Below are 17,497 nucleotides of genomic sequence, written 5' to 3' on the forward strand. Positions count from 1 at the left end.
TTGGATGTAAATACCCTGAAATTAAAGCTGAAAGTCTGCACTTAAAGCACATCTTGATTGTTTCATTTCAAATCCATTGTGGTGGTATACAGAGCCAAAATGATGAAAATTGTGTCAATGTCCAAATACTTATGGACCTAACTGTATATTGGTTCTACGCTGACCTGAGAGACTTTTATTAATAAATTCCTTGAACAAGTTGGTGTGGTTGTTGATGTGGTGTGGTCAGTTGAGGACTAACTGATCTGTAAACTTTGAATCAGTTACATGGCACTGAGTTAGATAAGTAAAAGGGTGATCAATGTATTTAGAAAGGATTTGAAAAAAACTGTTTCAGTTCACAAGCTGAGAAAATAGCTCACCTGACACGAAGCACAGTGAAAGAGCCGTCCTTCATGCCGAGAGCGAGCTGAGAGCCGTCGTTGTTGAAAGACACGCTGCGAACCGCCTCCTCCATGTTGCAGCGGGCAATGAGGTTGTGGTCCCCGAGGCTCCACAGTCTGCAGAACAAGAACATGAGGGCTGACCAAGAGGAATATTGTGGAAGAAAGTTATCCATCTCTGTCACCCCCACAACCCTCCAACCTGTTTAGAATTTTTTTTAATATACTTTAAATGTGACATTTGGACATCAAAGTGATTGAGTCATTCATACAGAAGGCCACAAACCTTACTGAACGGTCATCACTGCCGGTTACAGCTACTGGCTGTTTGGGATGAACGTCTAAAGCCCACAGTTCTCCTTCACAGTGACCCTGCATCAGCAGCACAGGCTTATCCCTGTCCCTCACCATCACCTCGAAAATCTCACTGTCCTGAGTGCCTGCCAGGATACGGTCAGCCTTCCAACACACGCTCCGGATAGACAAGCCTGAGGAAAACAGGATACGAAAGTGGGTGACAGGAAAGACAAGGAAGAAAAGAGAAGGGGGCAGTTTCTTAGAAATAATAAAGTCAATGGAAACATCTATTACAGTCCTTAGCAGATGTGAATCTTGATGATTCCTAACCATTATGAATAAATATTAGTTTAGTAATAATTACTAATTACTAACTGTTACTTAGTAATAGTGGTGGGCATGGATTATTTTTTTTTATCTAGATTAATCTCACTGTAATCTTGGCGTTAATCTAGATTAATCTAGGTTAAAATGGCTCATTTGTATTCCGCCGAAGGCATTCAGAATATGTGTGCTACCCAAATAATGACTAAAAGTAAGTCTTTGAGAACGGGTTTCTCAAGCCAGGCGGCGCATTAGACCAGGAGCTCATTTCCTGTTTCCAAAATGCATCACAAACTGCTTGAGAAAGCTGTTCTACTATGATAATTGGTGATGAAAATAAATTATGTTCAATAAGATGTACTTGTGTTTATTAAATGTTTATTAGATTAGTTAGCTTGGCTGATAGAGCTGTGCTGACGGGCTTGCCTCGGTTGCACTCAAACATCGTAGTTTGACGACGACTCTTCCCCTGCGCTACATCAGTGCTTGGCCCGGCATCTTCCGCATTAGCTAAGGGATGCTTTGCGTTTAGGTGGTATTTGAAACTGGAAGAACTCCTACAGTACCAATTCCGCAGAGCACAAGGTGCAAACAACCTTAGTCTTGTCGAGGTTTCCATTGGGAACCTTCTTAAAAATACATTTTCCCTGAAGCAAACCAGGCGGCTTCATAGCTGCATCCATGTTAGCACGTCACGTTTGATGTGATAATTTCATACACAAGGCATACACACAGGTTCGAAGACTCGTTCTCGCCCCCTACAGTGCAATTCGGCTAGGTATACATCCACGCTAAAATATCAAGGTGAAAGTCATCATAGTTTGCGTAGTATAGACCCAGCTCCCAACCCAATTTTGAGAATAGATTAACGATTTTTTTTTAAATCGCCGATAAGAGTCACAGCGCGTTAACGCACGTTAACGCCGATAACGGCCCACCACTACTTAGTAATTAAAATTACTACATTATACACATACTGTGTATAGTGTAGCTATCTTGCACTGGAAATTGAGTCATATTGTAACAAGTTAGTTTGGCTTGATAGAATTTTCAGGAGTATATAAATTAATATTTATTCATAATGGTTAGGAATCAACAAGATTAACGTCTGTTTTGATTAACGTCTGATTAATGACTCAATTTAGTCTAATCTTAATTTAAATGTAAAAGTTTTTAAATATTATTGTTCAAAATGTTCAAATCCAAGCATAAGATTTCATAACATTGAAAAGTGGAAAAGATACAGATAAGAGAGCAAAATAGTATTTTTGGGACCCTAGCAAAATACGTCTCTTTTACCTCTGCCTTAGTTTAGGCTCTAATCCTTTCTGTAAACCAAGCCTTACCATAGCTTCTACCACTAAACTAAGATTTGATGAACAAGTCCAAATCTACAGAGTAGCAGTCCAAAACTTATTTCCAATTCTTAACCTAAATGACAAGGTGTCTGTCACGAATCAAGCACATAATCCAAAAGAAACGTGTGAGAAAAAAATTGTATTGCACTGCTATGCTCCTCTATTGCTACTTTTGTATATTTATTTTTAATATACAAATGATTATTTTTCCAAATCGTCACTAACTTAAAATATACTGTATGTTACCGAACCTTGAGTGACTGAACTTAAATTGCTGAACTTTTAACCTCTTCCTACTTTAATGTCAGCTGAAAGGGGGACATTTCGTGGAAATCCACTGGGCAAAAAGACGCATGAATGCACCAAACAGCGAACTCGACCTTTAACGACCGGGGTCTTACTCAACCACTTAGTGAAATGTTAGCGGCTCAACGTTTCCTTACTTTTGTATCCTTGTTCTGTCTCCCTGAGGTCAATCTTGGTAATGGGTTTGAAGTCTACATCCCATAGTCTCACACATCCGTCCCTTCCCCCTGTGGCAAATCCCTCCTCGCAGGCATGCATGCTGAAGATCCCTGCCTGTAAAAAGTTAATGTTTCAGACAGATTTTTCTACAGTTTTTCAAATCCACTTACAGGGCGGAGAAGAGCAAACACCCTCCAAATAATTAGGCAGCCTCCCTCAAGATGTGTACTTATTTTCAAGCAGAGTTAATTCAAATACGATATCCATTAACATACAAGCATACACATACACACTCAAGGGTCAATGTGCAGAGCCATAGAAGTATGCTTTTCTTTTTTGTTTGTGTGTGCATATGTGTAAGTGTGTGTGCATTTCACCAACCCCATGCGCTGCTAGCACAGTGCGAGCCAAGTTCAACCCCTTCCAGACATAAATGTCCCCGTTCAATGCCCCTGAGTATGTCACTTCGTCCTTGGCTGTGGCTAGACACAGGATGGTTTGAAGGTCCCCAGTCTTGCCAAAGATCCCACGCTTGGGTGTCAATGCATTTCCACACAGAGTCCAGAACTGGGAGATGAAGGAAATACAAATTACAAGGTACAATTCTTCGGTATAAAATGCCACAATATAAACTTAAAGTTCTGTCGGTCAAACTTTTGCATCATAGATCTTTGTGAGAATTTGAGCACTATGGCATCCTGGGTATACATTCTGTAATGGCCCCACCTCCTCTATGAAGTTTTTGGTGTATGTACTAGTTTGACGTTGACGTGAGACTATAGGGGGGGGCTCTTTGTAAACCACTGTGACTTCAACTGTTATTTACAGTACAACAGCACAATGTAATATGATAGCATTGCAGTCACTGTAGGCCTTACCTTGATATGTTTCACCCCACAGCTTACCAGCCTGTTGAGCTGGAATGGATCCCATGCAATGTCAAAAATCTGGAAAGGAAAGAATAATCAATGACAATAGCAAGAAATACGATTAAAACACTGAAACCGTCACACTGTCTTTTGCAAACTTTTGCTAACTCTAAAATGATCATGAGGATAATTTTTTAGTTCTTCACCTGTGTAGAAAAATGATTAGTTCAGACACATTTGGCATGGATGAAACCTGCCACTTTTTACATCCTCAAAGGTCACGCCGCAAAACAGAAAGCACCATCAGCTTGCCTACCCTGTCTGAGTGTCCAGTTGCTGCAGCCAGAACTCTGCCTTTCTTCCAGTCCCAAACACACACAGTGTTTTTTGCATCAAGTCCAACGGAGGCCAGTCGCTGCACAAGGAACACATTTAAGAACGATGAATATCAGACTGAACCAAAGCATCTGATGTGACGATCACTTTATGTTCCAGTCAACTTTATGAACAGCCTCCAACAAGCTGTGGTCGAACTGTTTTGAGAGCTCACCTGTCCATCTGAGTCAAAGGACAGACACGCCACCCCGTGTGTGTGCATGTCTCTCAAGATGGACACCGTCTGCAAAGCATACGTGTCCCAAATGCAGATGTAGGGATCCTTCCCTACTTGTCCTGTGGCCACTTGAACCTTGTCAGGATGCATAGCGAGGCTGTCAAAAGGAAAAAAATGTAAGGTTAATAATGTGAATAATAAAAAATGTGTGTGTCCCTTGTGCCCCTTACAGTGCCCCTTGTCAAGGCAAACCCAGGGGATTACAGGTGGAAATGGAGGGGGACTGACTCCCCTAATGAGACTTACACACCCTAGATATGTAGAAACAACAGTTCGGGGGTATTCATATATCCTTCTTACCTGTAATTGTAAAATTGCAATACATTTCCCATATGTCTGTAAGAATCTTGAAATACGATTTCAGTTATCCCTAAAGTGTTGTCCCATCATTACAGTGGCACAAACTAATGGAGAGACATGCCTTTAATGTTAGTCAGGCACAGGTTTAGATGTTGAATGGTAGTAACACATCTGCCTAACTTTGTCATGTGAAATGTGTTTTGGTTCTGGAACAGCTTTGTGTGTGTCTGTGTTTTAGCAAAAATAATGGTCTGCTGTTGTTGTGTGTGTGGGTCTGACTTTGTGGCAGTTTTGCTCTAGAACCCTTTGTTGGTGACCCGACTACAAAAGTCATGTGGTACATGCCCCTTGAGTGGGTGTACTTTCACGCCCTGTAGAAAAAAAGTTTGGAGCATATAATTGTCTAGAATTTCACTATGTTCAGCATTAAGATTTCCTTCAGTGGAATTACAGTAGGGGTCCTAGCTCAATGACAAAATAGCCCCAGTCCAACAACCGGTACACTGTTAGTCTTCTTCTGGCCTCTGAGAAAAGCAGATTCATCTGTCAGACAGTAAAGAAATCCACAGCTCTAGAGTTCAATGGCGCCAGTCAATACTTGGCATTGAGCATGGTGATTTTAGTCCAGCAAACACATTTTGTGAAGCTCCTTACATTCTTGTGCTGAAATTGCCAAAAGAGGCCTTTAGGAACTCGATAGTGTGTTGCAACCGAAGTCAAACGATGGTTTCAAACGACGCCATAAGGATCTGAAAAGGTTTCTTTCTGAAACCTCAAGGTTATACTGTACCATACACTATATATAGTATACATAATAGTAATAATATGAATGTATCGGCATCGCCATCTCGGAAGACCATAGATGTATTGTGCCTGGGAGCATCTGCTGTGGTTGTGTATTCCAACCCATGAGACAGACAGGATGTTACATCCACCAATACAAGTATGTTGATGGTGTGGAGGTGCCCTGTTGTTCTTGCTTGATCAAACATTCTTTGAGCATTTGTTCAGTGTAAAACAGTTCAAGATGTACCTTGGACACATAACTTTTTTTTTTTACATAGGTAGTAATATTATATCCCAGTACTTGTCATATTAAACTGGTCAAACAGTCCAATGTCTTAAATATCTTCCTACTGTAAGTATGGTGTGCAGCATTTTATTTATGTCACATCGTCTACTGACATCGAAGCCAAACAGAATATTTTTCAGATGGAGCTGGACAGCATGTTCGTCATTAATTTTTATGAATGGTATGAAATATTCTGGCAGCAGTTGGCTGCAGTTGAAAGCACAACAGAGGATGTACTTCCTACGGCAGCTGAATAAATTCAACCTGCCAAAGACAATGATAGTGCACTTCTACACAACTATCATTGAGTCCATCCTCACCTCCTCCATCACCATCTGGTACGCTGCTGCCACTGCCAAGGACAAGAGTAGACTGCAGCGTATCATCCGCACTGCTGAAAAGTTGATAAGCTCTGTTTCAGCTACTCCCCTCCAGCAGAAGGATGCGGTCCATCAGGACCAAAACCTCACGCCACAAGAACAGTTTCTTTCCATCTGCCACTGGCCTCTTCAACAAGGGTTCACACACTTTAAACCACAGACGTGCTGGTTAAACCATTGCCATATTGTTATTGTTTCTTTATTCTGGACACACAAAAAACGGTCCATAGCACAATACAAAACAAAGCAAAAGACAGACAATTACAAGATAAAACACACATTGAACCCTTGCCATTTTTGCACCCATGTCATATTTGCACTAAGCACCCTATTTGTATTTTATTTTATATATATATATATATAATTGTACATTATAGCTATTTTATACATTATATTTATTTTATTATACATACCTGTCCCCTTAGTATTAGTTAATTAGACTTTTCACCTTTTGTATAGTATAGTTAGACTTGTTTAAACTTACAGCACTTATTTAAGATGTACTCCTATATGTTGAATGTATGCACACTCCTACCAAAGTAAATTCCTTGTCTGTGCAAACTTTCATGGCGATTAAAACCCTTTCTGATTCTGATTCAGTACAGACAAACGGCTGCAACAATAATTGGAGGACAGTGGGATTTTGCGATGCATGTGTAAGGGTGTTTGTCAACCTGCCCCCACCTCTCATATGCTAAAGTCTAGAGTTTCTGGACGGTCTCAACTTGATGGCTCTCACACCCCATTCAAGATTTGGTTTGATTGGTTGGTCTTGTGTATAAAGGGAATTGTAATGCATTGTTCTGTGGATTCTTCATCTCCTGAGACCTTCTCCTCAGTTCTCCCTTGTCCTACTGTCCTACTCTTGCTTTCTCTAGAGTAGAGTAGGTACCATTTAAAGCCTTTATTTTGTAACATGTTTGCCTTGTAATAGCTTTCATTCATTTGCAATGTTATTAAATGTGTATTTCATTTTAACCTTACTTTGACCATTCTTGCTGATTTAACCCAGAGTCAAATAACTATAATTTATATTTGTATTGGCATTATTTGGTTAATGCTAATACACTGTTCAGTTTCCCCATCTTCTTTTATACCATAGGAAAATGTGTTTTGGTTGTTTGGCCTATATTTAACCCCCTACACATGCCTGCACACTGTCCTTATCACACACAAATCTGGCTATTTATTGCAAATGCTATGTAAAATAAGTAAATGGGGTCTACATTGTGTTCAGTGATAGAACATTCATATTTATCATAGCATTAGTCTATACTATTTTTCAATCCGATAGATACATTCCTATCTAAGGGAGCAAATCCGAGTGTGGATCTCCTTGTGGTGTAATTTGCCTGACAAATAAACATTGCTGTAAAATATACCTAAAACATAAAATAAATAACATTCACATACAAAGTAATATCATTCTTTGAATGCAATACACAGAAAAGTTTTTGCGGACTGCTTACAGGAGCTTGAAAAAATGTATGGTGGCTCTTTTGTTTCCTCCGATGGACAGCAGGCATTGGCCATCTGTAGAACGTGGACAGAGTAGGTTGACCCCTAAGGCTACCCATGATTCAGACTAGCCCACCATTGTGCCCAGGAGGATATGACCAACTGCCTACGTGGTGCCTGACATGCATGAACTCTCTTACTCACACACACACACACACACACACAGGTAAAGTGGGGTATAAACATGACACCTAAGCCCCCTCACTTAACTATGCTAACATTAATTCCTACTGCTTACCGACACATCTGGCAAATGATGTCTGACTGCAGAACAAAAAGAAAATCTACGTGCGATGTCAGCATCAGCAATCTGCACATACTCGTTTTCAGCAGTTCTCTTCCTCTGTCAGTTTACATCAGGCATAGTAATGCTGTGAGAGGACATGTGGGTCCCCCTTGTTCTGACTGTCACACGCTTATTTCAATCATTCTTCTCAAAGTTTGCCCAGAGCAGGAATTTGCATTTTTCATTTGCATAAAAAGCATTGTTGAGCATATATTATACACTGATACACTAATACACGGAGGTAGAGTGTTGTGTACGTTTCAATATGAATGCATTGACGCATTATTAATTTTTTATGCTACTGCATAGATTTTGCTCTCCAGGTCACAATAATTTCACTGTCCTGATGATGCAATGCTATCCGGTGCATGAGACAAATAAACCGCTTTGACTGTCTGCTGACCGAAGAAATGATGGAATAAGACTGGGTATTCTGTTCTGGTGTGACTAAACCCAAATCAAATGTGGTTAATGTGAGGTTCATCTAAGTGATTTTCAGAGAGCCTGTGGCTCTTTCTGCTCATGGTTGGTGATCCCCTCTTTTCACTGCTGAAGCTAATCAGCAAGATCAAGCCTGCTTAGCCCTAGACAATGTAAAATCTAGAAACGCATGAAACACTTGTGCAATATAACATTTATAATATGTAAGGATTCACTGCATGTATTTTATCTCTCTTATCTGAATAAAAAAACATGTTCAATTGTGTCATAAAGTGCTATACATAGTGAATGTAAGTCATCAATGGCTATGGGTGTTAAATATGTTGAAGTGATTCATGAATATTATACATTAAAGCGTGCTTTTGTATGCGTGTGTGTGTTTAGTTATGTATTTGTGTATAAAACATTTAGAGTGTGAGTAAATACCTCAATGCTTGCTTAAAAGAGAGAATAATTAGTTGAGTAGGCCTAGCTATTGTATTTTATTACTTGTATTGTCTTCTTTATTACTTGTAACTTCTCCATTATTGATGCATAACTGAGGGGCTACAGTCTGAGAGCAAAACAAAAATCGAATTAGTCCTGTGCTGTCAGTGCACATGCTTTCTTATTAAAGGTCCCATGACATGAAATGTTCACTTTAGGAGGTTATTTAACATTAATATGAGTTCCCCGAGCCTGCCTTTGGTCCTCCAGTGGCTAGAAATTTCGATAGGTGTAAACCAAGCCCTGGCTATTCTTCTCCGCCTTTGAAAAAATGAAAGCTGAAACGTTTGGTTTTGAAAATGTCCCTATTGTGACGTCACAATAGGGAAGGTTACCTCACCTTCCTCTGCTTAGCCCGCACAGAGAATTTGGCCCACCAATGAGAAAATGAGCTACGACCGTGCAAGCGCGATATTGGTTTTTCCTCGAGACATCATGGCTTGCAAACCATATACATAATAAAGAGTAGAGCTGCATTGGCTGCTGGGCGCGAGAAATGCGTCCGCCATCTTGGACAGGGCAAATTACTAGTTGCGTAGCATCAGAATAAACAAGATGCCAGCACTGTGCAGCATTTTCCTGCTCAAATCGGCGGACAATTGCAAACAGGGCACGGGGGATTACTTTTCACAAGTAAGATTTAACATTACCATACTATTGGTTGTATTTTGTGAAAAGAATAACCATGTCCTGTATCATAGCTACATGTATGACCTTTGCAGCAAAGCAAACCACGTGAAAATCAGTTCGGTATTCAGTTCGGTATGATTAATTAGATGCGCTGACAGCTCATTGCCCCAGCCAAACAGATTACACTGAGTGGAGCGGTTGCCCGTTCCAAGATGGCGGCCCCACGGCTCGTCAGTGCCAGTAGGCAGGAGTGGTCGATGCGGCATCTACTCTTTATTATGTCTATGTTGCAAACAACCGAAGCATGGCAGTTAGCCCCGCCTTTTTCTTCCTCATAGCATTTAAAGCTACAGACACAGAAACGACATGTCCTGAGGAAAGCTCATTGTGGGACTGCTCGTAGTGGCTGTAATTCTGCACCACCGCTGAATTTCGGGAGAGACTTCAGATACAGTATTAGGGGACCACTAAGGCCTATATAAAAGCATCCAAAAACAGCATGTCATGGGATCTTTAAAACCTCTGTGATTCTACTGTAGAATATGTATATTACCAATGTCACTAACAAGCTAATTAAATATTTTTCATCCGTCACAACTCCTTTTTTGTGTATAAACTAATCTTAATTGCGTGCCTATGTTTATTATTTTACTAAAAATCTCACAGACAGTCACAAAGAATCGATACCAAACCTAAGTGGACTTCTATTTGGAGTATACAGAGATATTTACATTACATTTACATTTAGTCATTTAGCAGACGCTCTTATCCAGAGCGACTTACAGTAAGTACAGGGACATTCTCCCCGAAGCAAGTAGGGTGAAGTGCCTTGCCCAAGGACACAACGTCATTTGGCACGGCTGGGAATCGAACTGGCAACCTTCAGATTACTAGCCCGACTCCCTCACCGCTCAGCCACCTGGAGTCAGGTGGCTGAGCGGTGAGAGATGCAGGCTTTAACTCTCTATGTTACGTTAGCAATGTGGTTAATTCTGAATTTGACCATGTATGACCATAGTAAGCCAACTGTATTTTGTCAAGTGGGCAGTATTTTTCCTTACTGTTTTGACCGGAAGAAATCTAAGAGGGAGATCGACAGCGACAGGTGAGGAGGACTGCATAGCTAAAGACAGGGAATACTCAACATGTCCTGGTGAATGGATGTTTTCTTGTTGTCTTAACTTCCCCTTTATCGAAACATCCAGTGTGACAATGTTGTACTCTAGGTAAACTGGTGGCCATACCAGACTGGCTGTGCAATTCATTAACCCAACTCTTACAATTTCAACGACTGATTGGTTCTTTGCTGGAGAGTGACCCCAATCACTTAAAGAGTATTGGTCTCCTTAAGCCAGTGCCAAGGCCTAAAACTATTTGTCGACGTTATCCACAACGTCGACAATAAAAAATTGGCGACGTTGTGGATAATTGTCTCATATAAGATATGAGAGAGGAAATTTTGCGAATGCTTTTTAAAATAGTTTATCAAAAAATAAAACGTCTTATCACTCACCTTTATTATGTTCCATAACCATATGAAATACAAAAGGAGATATTAGGCAGAATGCTGCATCAGTCAGTCACTTGTTGATACAGTTAATTAAATGGTGAATGACAATGTCTCGACGATTAGTCTATTAATCGTTCTAATAATCGTTCACTTAGTCAAAATAATCGTTTGTTGCAGCCCTAAAAGGCATCCCCTATGCTACTCACACACAATCCATCAGCAGTTGATCAATGGCTTGTGGAAAAACAGAGACATTGTGTAAGCTCTCAAATGTATTTATTTCCCTTCCTTTCTTAATTTGGATATCACTGATCTCTTGTGAATGGATAAGTTAGCTTTGAACTATCGATAGATCCTGTATCCGAGATGAGGAGGAATGGTAGTCTGCAAAGATTGTTTGGAATAAGGGTTGGGTGAAGCGGGTCAGTGACTTAATATGCCATTTTGCTCAAATGTATAATTTCTCTTAAATTTTACATTCAGGTTATCATACAGATTGGTAGTTCAAATCTCAAATTCGAACAGTGGAAAAGGCCTGTTTTCTGACTAGAGAAATAAAATCTGAAGAGAAATTTTTAAAAATCAGAGGAGGAGTATGGAAGATACCTCAAATATTGCCACCCACTACTGTTATACTATATAATTTTTCTTTTTCATTCGTGTGTACTTTCCTGTGTTTGAAGGCTTTCATGTGTAAGTCAATTTGGGCTAAAGCACTGGTGAATTTAAATCTCTGGTTCAAATGATGGTAGCTCTCCTTGTTGAAAAGGGCGAGATAGAAACCTATAAGGTCTGGTAACTCAAAGAAAAGCAATGTCTAATGTTATCTCCCATGATCCTGAGTTTAGAGTTCATGGTTGAATGTAACACGGTCTCTTAATGGTTCCGAAAACCACTTGGTGACACATCGATTTATATTATGAGTCAGCATCAAAGTAACAATTAATTTGCGTTGAATCAGATCCGGACTTTAAATGTATGGGCTGGCTTACCTGATAATGTCATCATTGTGTCCAAGAAAAAACTTCTGGGTATGTTCTCTCGTATTATAAACCACGCCGACTCCAGCCACGAAGTAAACTAGCTCCTTCCCCGCAGTGTAATACAAGTTGTTACGGCACTGATGTCCCCTGTATCCATGAATCCATTCCAACCTCAATTGGCAACGAGGAGCAGTCTTGTCGGCCATGCCTTATCAAACTAAAAACCAACTGTACTGGTTTAATTTACAAGTCAGTTTCTGCTTCAGATCAACTGTAATGTGCAAATTATTAAACATAGAGAAGAGCGGTCCACTGGTAGATAGCCATATATTAAACACTGATCTTCGTTGACCCGTCTTAAAATGAATAATGCTCTTGGACTGTTGAACGTATCTTGGTGTGCACAACTATTCAATAAGGCTACGCATGCATTAAGCCTACATTTCCTTAGGTCTGTAAGGGTTTGGAACAGCTCTTAAATGAATTGATGTTGCTCTTCATTGACTCGGCTATCAACTGACTAGTGCACGATGTAAAATATAAATCATCTAAAGTGTTCATAAAATATTCGAGCTACATTTCAGACATAGCCAGCTACTAGTCGGCTCTTCTCATGTTAAACATGGATCCTCAATCTGCCGCTTTCAAAACTCAAACCTGGAAAAGCAATCCTGGTCCGAAAAGGTCGGGTGCAACATCAAACGACCGTATGAATCTGTCAGAAAGCTAAATTCCATCGTTGACACCATTAAACCTGCCGATGTTCCAACGCCATGCAAAATCCTTTAGACAATTCCCGATCGACCGTGAAATATTTGCATGGATTTGTGTTTATACAAATCAAGGGAAATATGTGCCGATATATCAACGTATATTCCCAATTGTAAAGCGATCGGCTGCAGCCGATTCGTCTCCACTTACGTAGGCTTTCCCTGTTGTTTCTCTATTAATTGATCATGTTATACATTAGGAATATAATAAAGAGACTGGTCCACGGTTGATGTAAAGTGAAACGGGTGAAAACATGCACAATTCTTATACAGTGGATATTATCCTGAAGTTAACGATTTAAGCGTAGGGACTTGTCTAATCAGAAGCATTTTCAGTGTAACGTGTTTAAGAATTGGGGCTCCAGCCGCTTTCTACGCTTAATACTTGGTTACCACGACGCCTTGTAGGGCGGCTCTTATTTGATACGCACAAATACCCGTGATAGAGCAATGAATGGTGGATCTTGAAGTTTTCTATTGACATCTTTACCGTCATTCACAATTAAATGGCTTTCCGTCAACAACTACATATACCGGCAACCGCTAGGCCATTGCGCTGTCCTCGGTGCTGAAACTAATTCCCCGTGTAGGACATTGCTGATACGTTGATAAAAAGTATCAGCAATGTATCATGTTTTACGTAGCCTAATAAATGCCAATATATAATGGTACAGATGAGCTGATATGAACTAAAAGTATCCATAACTTATCAAACACAAGAACAGCAATACAATCACACTCACTTAGCGAAACCGAGATACTGGTAAGTGAGATACAAGTAATAGGACAATCTGACTCTCAACTCCAAAGTGAATGTTTTTTATTCCGTTTTCACTAACTGGACTAAGAGTAACCATCCTAAGTAAAAGTAGTGCTTGATAGTTCTCTCATCAGGCTACAAATGCTATTACGGATCTGACTGATGTTATATTGAGCGTATTGTTTTATTGTATGTTACAATGTTGGAAGACCCGTGCGTTTATAGCATGGACACCTTCAATAACTACAGATAATGAAGCTAGGGATTTTAGGTAAACCACATTCTCCACAGCAACTCTATCTCCCTTTGTGTTGTACAAGCATGTAGATGGTTAGGCAAAATTGTATGTCCTTGCCTAAAGCACTGGTTTTATGGCTTAATCTGAAACATATGGCTTGTCCATATGGTGACCCTTCCATGACTGCCAAAAGTCCTGTGTTCACCACTCATCATTGTGTTAATGCAGGCATACAATGAGTCGTGTTTCCTTTTGTATACACAAGTTGAAGATCTCAGGGCACATTACCGGCATGGAAAGCATTAAAGAGTGAAGTAACATTTTGTGTTGAGATGGAAACTAAATATATTTAGACAGTAATAGATTTCTTATCTTCCTAGTGCCAGCTCACAGGATAATGGGTATAGGCCTAGGTTTATTTGCTTTAATATCACATGTAATTTATTAAGACATATTTTGAACTTTCACCGTGCACAAGAACACATATGAATAATGTGACATACAGCTCTGGAAAAAAATAAGAGACCATTGCACCTTTTCTTTCCTTTTAAATGTTTTTGAGAAGGACAATTTTAAGAGAAGAACAGAAGGGTAAAATTTGCAGTGGCCTCAACTTAAAGTTTACCCTTCTGTTCCTGGTCCCTTGTAGTGGTCTCTTATTTTATGTTTTTCAGATCTGTATGTATTACTCAAATACTAACAAATATCCACACACTACCAAAATGGATGCACAAAAGCTGTAATGTTTAAAAGCAGTTTAATGATATTGCACATATTTAACAGAGATAGTGAGTGACTGAGTGAAATCGAGAGAGAGAGAAAGAGAGTCTACAGGTGCAGTTTCATATATCAGAATGACAGGTCTATGTTCTATATATATGCCCCAAAGACCCAGACCTTGCAAAGAATTTCATTCCCATTATGTAATTTCTGATTGTGCAGTAGATGGCATTTATTTCAATACAATAGATACAGTGACAGAGAAATGCACACTATGTATCATATAGCAAGATAACGTAGCAAAAATCATAATGCGCAGTGCTATAGCTGACAAGCAAGCAAACTTTTTTCAGGATTACTTTTTTGCAGAAAATGCTGTATTTCCACTTTTCCATTTAACATCAATGCTTTTAAGTGTTTATAATACATACTGATTTTATAATCTGTACTATAATTATTATTTCAAACATATATTATAATGCAACAAAAAAACAACTATGTTAAAAAATGGTCCACCTTGAGGAAATCATTTCTGGAGATCCATCCATCAAGTTTCAATTGTAAGTGAGACATAAGGCTTTTTCTAAACCAGATAAAGCATGCAGATATACTGGCTAGGATTATGTTCTTCAGGAGCCTAACTGTTTAAGAAGTGTGTTGAGTGTAAGTTAAATTTTGATCCAAAATGTGTGTGAGCACTGAGCATACACAAAATAAGGAATCATTTGAAGCACTGTTGCCTCCCTTCGCAACAGTAAAAGATAATTCAGGTCGTCTCTTCAAGACACCCTCACAAAATTGAGGAAATGTTTAAATACTCAGACCCATTACTAACCACAATTAAAAACAAAGAAAAACAATCAAATGAACAAAGACATAATAAAAAACAATGGAAGAAAAACCTGCATTCGGTCCTCTATTTGACATTATCAAACAATTTCATGGTGAAATTTGCCCCACACCTTCTAACCTCCACCAAATAATGTGTGTTTTCCTTATAGTTGCACCTCCGGGCTGTTAGTTAATCTGACCCTTCAGAATGTTAGGCACAAGGTGTGTGGTTCTGTTTCAGCTGGAATAAAATAGATTGGAAATGGGCAGAAAAAAAAGAAAAAAAAGGGAGAGAGAAAAGACATTTCACTGATAATAATTAAAAAAAATTCACAGAGATCCTCTATTGTTTTTTCTTGCTGAAAAGGCTGAAGCGCTTCTCCTTGTCCTTCTCCTTGTCCTTCTCCCGCTTGCCGGTGCCCGGGCTGGGCTCCGTAGTGAGGGTGACGGTGGCGGGCAGGGTCTGGGCTCGGCTCGACGCTGGGGTGCTCTGGTTGCTGGGAGTGATCTCTACCTTTTCCAGCGACCCTGCATTCAGGATGGCCTGGATCCATGTACTCATCTCCTCCTGAGTAGGGGGTCACAAAGAGGTCAGGTTTTCTCTACCACTGTCTCAGGAGATAGGTGTAACTACTGTCTGTGTCTGAAACCTGTGTATCAGATTTCTTGATCTGAAATCATATAGCAGGAGGGGATCCATTATCAATTGGCTTTCTCTTGACCATCATCAGGAATTTTACAAACATTTTGATATAATAATTTTTTTAAACCCAGTTATGTTACTGTATTGTACTTTAATATGTATATACACACCTCGTTCAAAATGTTCCGGTATGAAAAAATCGAGTAGGCATGAACAATAAAGGTATCTGGGACGTTTGTGAATTTGAAAGGTCGCTAATGCATCCCCTTATGCTAACTATTGCAAATATAACTTATGCTAAACCATCTCAAACATTAAATCAACATCTGTTTGTGTCCTGTCAAAGACATCTTGACACCAGTAAGTATAGCCTTTCAGTATAGACTCAAATATCAACAATAATCATTTGGTTTTGACAAGTTTGTCTTCTGTAACATTGCATTGTTTTCCAGAGGTTTCCTTTGTTGCAATTATGCCAGCTAAGATTGACAGCATTAAGTCAGAAGCAGAGCATAGACAGACTTACTTCCTCTTTGGCTTGAAAGAGATACTCATTTCCATCTGTAACTCTGTAAGAAATAAGAAAAAAAAAGAAATACATTTTTACACAATAATTGCGTAATGGTAGCCTGACGTTGTCATACTCATAATTCTAGTCAGAATATGAGTCTGATACCGCTCCGTTGGGCTGTGAGTATGGGGCGTGTTTCAACCGAACCCAGAAAAAAATGCCTCTTCACTCAATTGGATAGACCTACAACCAATCAGAGCAATGTAGTATGTTGTTTGTTGAAAATGAATTCAACCCAAGCGCTCTTGTGATGTGGTTGATTACGTTACTGTTGATCATCTGTCCATCATCGTATAAAGCCCACCCTGACAATTTGATTGGTCCGAACAGCTCTTGTTCGGACATAGTTTTTCCCCAACCGAGCGATCCCAGACCCAACTTCCCGACCATTTTTTTTTGTGGGCGGGCTAAGTTTGGCTGGCACCCAGGCTAGCGTAATGGTTGAGTGATGGTTTAAATGTTACAGTAGCATACTTCTGAAGAGCTTCTAGAATACGTTCTGACAGAAGGACTTATCTTTGTCATTCCAATATGTTGGTATGTCTTTACCTGAGCTTGAAGACATGCTTCTTTTTCTTGTAATCAATGGCAACATCACACACAGCATCCTTCAGGCTGATGGGAATCTCATTGTGGTAGGGAATGCCTTGACTGGCATTCTTGTTGTCTTTGTAGAAGCCCATCTCATGGTTATTTATTACACAGTACACGTTATGCCAGGACCTGAAACAGAAAGTGCAAAAGGTCGCTCACAACCTGATGATATACAATCAATATACATATATTACATATATTGTCAATAAAGCCACAACACAAACAAAACAGATTCCCAACACAAGTAAAAGAGATCTACAACAACAGTTTGCTCCTCCAGTGTATAACTCTATCCCCCTCCACATCCCTTGGTGTGGGGGGTTGAGAGAAGTTAACATCATCCAGTTTCCGGTTTGTCAACAGACCTAGTTGACAACGTTGACATCGGTCTCCAGTGCCCTCTGATGGGCCAAGCAGACCCCCCAGTCCCTACCTGACCTTGGTTGTCCTAGACA

At 39.8% G+C, this 17,497-nt stretch overlaps 2 protein-coding genes across 5 annotated transcripts in view; both read right to left on the reverse strand.

Moving 5' to 3' along the window:
* LOC134008488 (echinoderm microtubule-associated protein-like 6) overlaps positions 1-12,955 on the reverse strand; it is a 49,411-nt gene extending 36,456 nt beyond the window's left edge. For all 3 annotated transcript variants that reach the window (XM_062447887.1, XM_062447886.1, XM_062447885.1), the window contains exons 1-8: positions 11,925-12,955; positions 4,247-4,406; positions 4,013-4,111; positions 3,706-3,774; positions 3,209-3,394; positions 2,806-2,941; positions 670-871; positions 363-500 (exon numbers count right to left, since the gene is read on the reverse strand). In XM_062447887.1, the coding sequence (XP_062303871.1) occupies positions 363-500; positions 670-871; positions 2,806-2,941; positions 3,209-3,394; positions 3,706-3,774; positions 4,013-4,111; positions 4,247-4,406; positions 11,925-12,121 (1,187 nt within the window). In that variant the 5' untranslated portion in view covers positions 12,122-12,955. The remainder of the gene's footprint in view (positions 1-362; positions 501-669; positions 872-2,805; positions 2,942-3,208; positions 3,395-3,705; positions 3,775-4,012; positions 4,112-4,246; positions 4,407-11,924) is intronic.
* Positions 12,956-14,423: 1,468 nt separating this feature from the next.
* Positions 14,424-17,497, reverse strand: part of LOC134008487 (spectrin beta chain, non-erythrocytic 1-like) — a 54,058-nt gene continuing 50,984 nt past the window's right edge. For both annotated transcript variants that reach the window (XM_062447883.1, XM_062447884.1), the window contains 3 exons: positions 16,998-17,171; positions 16,404-16,446; positions 14,424-15,802 (listed from right to left, as the gene is read on the reverse strand). In XM_062447883.1, the coding sequence (XP_062303867.1) occupies positions 15,578-15,802; positions 16,404-16,446; positions 16,998-17,171 (442 nt within the window). In that variant the 3' untranslated portion in view covers positions 14,424-15,577. The remainder of the gene's footprint in view (positions 15,803-16,403; positions 16,447-16,997; positions 17,172-17,497) is intronic.

The sequence above is a fragment of the Osmerus eperlanus genome, chromosome 22 (assembly GCF_963692335.1).
Source record: "Osmerus eperlanus chromosome 22, fOsmEpe2.1, whole genome shotgun sequence".
Taxonomy (NCBI): Eukaryota; Metazoa; Chordata; class Actinopteri; order Osmeriformes; family Osmeridae; genus Osmerus; species Osmerus eperlanus.